We start from the raw sequence: 6,228 nt of genomic DNA, 5'->3' as shown, positions 1-6,228 counted from the left end.
AAATTATAATTTTGTTTGTATGCCCACAAACTAAAACTGAAGAACCCCAATCAGAGTTTAATGTAAATTATAATTTTGTTTGTATGCCCACAAACTAAAACTGAAGAACCCCAATCAGAGTTTAATATAAATCATGATTTTGTTTGTATGCCCACAAACTAAAACTGAAGAATCACAATCAGATTTTAATATAAATTATGATTTTGTTTGTATGTCCACAAACTAAACTGAGAACCACAATCTGAGTTTAATGTAAATTATGATTTTGTTTGTATGTCCATAAACTAAAACTGAGAACCACAATCTGAGTTTAATGTAAATTATGATTTTGTTTGTATGTCCACAAACTAAAACTGAGAACCACAATCAGAGTTTAATGTAAATTATGATTTTGTTTGTATGTCCACAAACTAAAACTGAGAACCACAATCTGATTTTAATATAAATTTTGATTTTGTTTGTATGTCCACAAACTAAAACTGAAGAACCACATCCATTGTGTAAAAATTTCAGTTAAATAATTCAAAGTTTAAGAAACCCATCGTTATCTTACAAGATTAATATGACACTGTTTAGCACTCTAACACAGTGTAGTACTCTACAAAACTGCAACACTGCACTGTATGATACTGTACAACATCATAAATGACACTTCAACATTGATACAACACTTTAACCTAGTGCTATTTATTGCCCTCCAACAGTGGTATACAGCACTACAATATAATGTGATACCGTAACAGTACTCCAACACAGTGTAATACCGTAACAGCTCTAAGATATAGTATGTTACTTTACAATATTAAAACAAAGTGCTCCGATACAGTATCGTACTATGCTGCACTAGTGAGATATAGTATAATACTTCAACATAATGTAATACCGTAACAGCTCTAGGATATAGTATGTTACTTTACAATATTAAAACAAAGTGCTCCGATACAGTATCGTACCATGCAGCACTAGTGAGATATAGTATAATACTTCAACACAATGTAATACCGTAACAGCTCTAGGATATTGCGATTATGTGCCGTATTCCACAATAGCGCGATACTGTTCTACACATCATAGATGACGGTGTATGGTCCTCCCTTACATTGTGGTACGGTACAGCAGTGTCATACTGTATATTAAAACATGGCACTACAACTGATACTGCAGTGCTGTACAGTCACTACAACATTAATAACTCCAGAATATCACAGCTTTCAGTTCGTACAGCATTCTAACTTACCTTAATAACCATTTGATTACTATACAATAAATAAGACGAAGGTCTGATTTTCTAGAAAAAAACTAAAAGATGTTAAATAATTTACGTCTTGTAGCAAAATGATAATTCATTTTTGGTACAAGTGACTAAACTGCTTGTAGACCACTATAGTTTGAACTACGGATACAATGTGTTTACTTTAAAACTAGAAATATACAACTCTTAGCTAAAGAGGAGACCGGAAGGAAACGTTACTGTTCAATTACTTGACAAGTTGGTGTTTGTGAAGAAAAGCTGACAATAGGATAAATAAAAATCTGTAGAACACTACCCAGTAAATAGTGTCTATTTAGAAAAGCTGACCATGAGATGGACATACACTGTAATAACATTAAAATGTATGAAAAACTACTCCCCAGTAAGCACCTGTTGAGAGAAACTGACCATAAGTTGGAAGTATGCTAAAAGTGTTGTCCAGCATACGAATGTTGAGAAACACTAGTTACGAGTAAGAAAGTAAACTTTTGTTTGGTAAGTTACTGACAATAAGATTGACACAAGTTACAAGTATTTGTCCAATTAGTCTTTAAATCTGACATTTAAAGATGCATTTGAACACAAAAAAAATGTTTTCTACAAGTTATCTGGAAAAACAAAAGCAGAGAGTAAAAACTAATGATAGAAACTATGTGGTTATAACCATGGTCCAGAAAGTGTGTAAAAAAATAGGATATAAAGGATATGTCTCTAAAACTAGTTTACAGTAATTGACTGTAAAACTGAAGATACAACGTGTAAACGTTTTAAGAGGATGAAATTCCAAACGATTATTACACAGAAATGTTGTCTAGAATGAAAATAAAAACTGTAAAAACTTCTGAGAAACCCCCATCCATACACTAAAGGTTAAAGATTAAATGTCTTCCAACTGTTAATAAATCATCGAAAACTGAGCACAATATGATCAAGTTAACTACAAGAAATGAAGGAGAATGACCAATTTGTAATATTTATTTTTGAACTTTTATTGAATATAACAAAACTAGTCAACTAATTACTTTCCATACTCATATGAAATATAGCTCAAAGCAAAATAATCCAAACTTGTGGCCAAATACCCAAATAATGCAATCAGTTCTTCATAATTGTATCAATAATCATACCAAGTAATGCTCAGGAGTATGTAGGTTGTAAGATCTTATAGCTAAATGTTTGTCAGTCGATTATAGGTCTAACTATACTTTAGTAAAACTAAGCACTACACAGTCAAATGTTAAGTTTGTCAGTTTATTATAGGTCTAACTATACTTTAGTAAAACTAAGCACTACACAGTCAAATGTTAAGTTTGTCAGTTTACTGTAGGTTTAACTGTACTTCAATAGAACTAGACACTAGAAGAACAAAGATTATGGTCAGTACCTGTACTTGTATTAAGTAAGTTTTAATAGTGAAATTCTGAAGGGGTGTTACACTTTTGTTGTGGGTTATATTAATTTTATGGTTGGATTATAAAAATGGAAATTTTTATGGTGATTAACAAAGATTTAAACATTTTCTTATATTGTGAGATTGCTGCTTAAAGAATAACCAATTGACAGACTGTGGAACAGACCCAACTTTGCATCTCACAATATAGAAATATAGCGATTACTGTGTAGATGTAATTCAGTTTCTTTATTTTAGAGCATTCTGTATCTTTTAAGTAAATGCTGACATTATATACTAACTTTGAACCATTTATGCCTATAAGATGTCAGTTTATTCTTAAAAAAAAATCATAACTGTTTGTGGAACATTACTTTTTGAAGACCATTTCTTTATAACATAATTTTTGAAAAATCAAATAGGAGAAATCTTTACAGTAGACAAGTTGATTTTAATAATTGCAACCCATAATACTGGATCATCATCAGTTAAAAGTTTCAGTTGATGACCCGATACTATGAATCTCATAATACTGGATCATCATCAGATAAAATTTTCAGTTGATGGCCCGATACTATGAATCCCATAATACTGGATCATCATTAGTTAAAAGTTTCAGTTAATGACCCGATACTATGAATCCCATAATACTGGATCATCATCATCAGATAAAAGTTTCAGTTGATGACCCGATACTATGAATCCCATAATACTGGATCATCATCAGTTAAAAGTTTCAGTTGATGACCCGATACTATGAATCCCATAATTCTGGATCATCATCAAATAAAAGTTTCAGTTGATGACCCGATTCTATGAATCGAAACATTGTAAAAATTAAAATCAACTTTCCTGCTATAAAAGCTGCTGTTATTTTATTTTTGAATCAATTACTCTCTGTATAAAGTATCTCACTAAACAATAACTTTTTAAACTTATATGAAATGTTTTTACACTGGATAGACTGTAGTTCTTTATAGGTGTCTTGATCTATAATGATTACAATATGAATCTAATAAGATTCTTAATGAGATCTATGGGATAGCTTTGTAAAACAATAGTAACACGATTGAGTTTATCAACTTCTAGACTTGTTACGTTTGAGCTACTATTTATGCACTTAATCGGTGAATTAATGTAAGCGTGGACAAAATATACACTTAAGTTTAAGAAACTATTTGACTGTATTCTCTTGCCTTTGAACCTTATAATATCATTCTGCAGTATTAAAACTCCTGAATCAATCCATAGGGTCAGAATCATCCACTTATAGCTAACACCAGAGTACCTCTCTATGACCTGTAACTTTTACTTACACCTCTAAACAGTACCTGCTATTCCAGACATCCAATTTATCGAGTATAACCCCATATTTAAACATTTTTAGCTTCTTTGAGGTGCAAGTTACGGACGTCCAAGTTTTGGCATTCTATATTTTTCTCTGCTTGTATTTCACATAATAATAATCCTGAATTTAATACATAAACACTTCTTTATCTCTAATGTGCAGAAAACCTTGTAGTTTCAGCATTTTCCCTCTAACAGTAGCTTACATAACAACATAGTAGTGTTTCATAAACATTCTCATTCAAAAAACAAACAAAAAAACATAAACAATATTGTCACAGGTCAGGGTATATTCTTTTATACAACAATTGTTATAATAAAATACCATAACCTAATATACTTTCAGTTTACACATGATTTTTAACAAACTAATTCAATTCCTTGGAAAACACGTACAGCTGTTTTTAACATCAGTCAGAACTAATCAAAACCGATATTGGACAGTTTGAGACCCTATGGATGGATTTCGATGTGTCGGGTAGCTTTTTCACAACTTTCTAGGTGGTAGGCCTAAAACACCATGCTAATTGGCTGATGCTAGTTAATAGCTGAAGCTTAGAAATATTATATCAACTTATTCTGCTCGATAACACCATACTCGTAGCTGCTAAGGAACATTCAGTATTCTAACAAATCCATCTCAGTCATTACCAAGGCACACACCAAGACATGATGCTTGGCTGTAATAAAACAGCCATTAGTTTTAACTCAAGATAATCATGCACAGTTTTCAAGATCCTCTCGGAAGTAGCCAACAGAAGAACCAAAGAATATAAAGCAGCATTTAATGAAACGCATTTTGAGAGTATTATGATTGGTCCAGGCATATATCCTTCAAAAATAAAATAATGGGATATTTTAGGATATTCCACTCTCATCTTTCTTACTGAATAACACAACATCTGCATTTTGGTTTTTTCTTTATGACAACGGACTCCACTTGAGACGAGTCAGCCGGTGGTACAACAATTCCGTGTTGAACTTCTACAACGGCTGGTTCCGATGGACTGGCAGTTTTTGGTGCATCACCATTCACATCAGGCTTAGCAGAAGTGACACTGTTAGCCACTTGTGGCACCACCTGTTCTTCTTTTGCTTTGTCTACTTCATCCATTGTTGGTTCCTGGACTAAATCTTCTAGCCCTGAATCATCACGTTCTCCTTTGGTAGGAGTTATTGGTTTTCCCTCTTTGATGAGGCAAACTATAGATTCTGCTTCTTTACTTAGGTCTCCATCAGGTCTGAAGGGGTTATCAATCCCATTCTCAGAGCTGTTCAACAGAAAGAACAAGTTTAAAATGTATATTCTCCAAATACATTCTCAGATCATTATCAGTTAAAACTGTTCATAATGGAAGCTGCTGAGTAACTGTGATGGAAATGGTGAAATCAAGGGAAAATGTAATGTACAAATCAACATACCAGGTAACTGATACAATAATGATTCTTCAAGCAGTAATATGTAACAAGTACTACAAATACAGTTGCTATATGTAGCAATTAACACTAAGATAATTTATGTACACAACTTTATTTCTTGCATATATATATATTACCCAATTTGTACACTGATAATTATTTAAGTAGTAACTGGTAACCATGTGCTTATTTAAAATACTGGCTGAAAATATTATAGCAACTTCTGTCATAAAATTATTAAGATAGATTAGAAATATGATATCTTTCTTCTCTCACACAAGGCCAATACAAGGTAGTGGTTCCAAATGTTTCCACAGTGACATAAAATACTTGTTTCACAAATAAATATTTTAAGAAGCAACCAAAGTTTTATGTAGCTTGTACAAAGAAGTAAAATTCCAGAAGTAAGTCATTAAATACAAGTTGTATATGAATGGCCACTTTAAAAAACAGGTAGCTTTAATATATATAATTTCATTGTACATTGCACACATTTATACAGGTATACATTTTCAGTAGTAATTAACATTACTGTATGACATCTATACAAGTGGTTACATCAAGTAGTAATTAACACAAATGTATGACATCTATACTAGTGGTGACATCAAGTAGTAATTAACACTAATGTATGACATCTATACTAGTGGTGACATCAAGTAGTAATTAACACTAATGTATGACATCTATACTAGTGGTCACATCAAGTAGTAATTAACACTAATGTATGACATCTATACAAGTGGTCACATCAAGTAGTAATTAACACTAGTGTATGACATCTATACAAGTGGTGACATCAAGTAGTAATTAACACTAG

At 32.0% G+C, this 6,228-nt stretch overlaps 1 protein-coding gene across 2 annotated transcripts in view; it reads right to left on the bottom strand.

The window, feature by feature from the left end:
• Positions 1–677: 677 nt before the first annotated feature.
• Positions 678–6,228, bottom strand: part of LOC106476220 — a 10,685-nt gene continuing 5,134 nt past the window's right edge. For both annotated transcript variants that reach the window (XM_013936887.2, XM_013936886.2), the window contains exon 2: positions 678–5,260. In XM_013936887.2, coding sequence (XP_013792341.1) covers positions 4,873–5,260 — 388 coding nt within the window. In that variant the 3' untranslated portion in view covers positions 678–4,872. The remainder of the gene's footprint in view (positions 5,261–6,228) is intronic.

Source organism: Limulus polyphemus, unplaced genomic scaffold (genome assembly GCF_000517525.1).
Source record: "Limulus polyphemus unplaced genomic scaffold, Limulus_polyphemus-2.1.2 Scaffold10079, whole genome shotgun sequence".
NCBI classification, from domain to species: domain Eukaryota; kingdom Metazoa; phylum Arthropoda; class Merostomata; order Xiphosura; family Limulidae; genus Limulus; species Limulus polyphemus.
The sequence above is the reverse complement of the archived record's forward strand: the minus strand, read 5'-3'. Positions and strand labels throughout refer to the sequence as shown.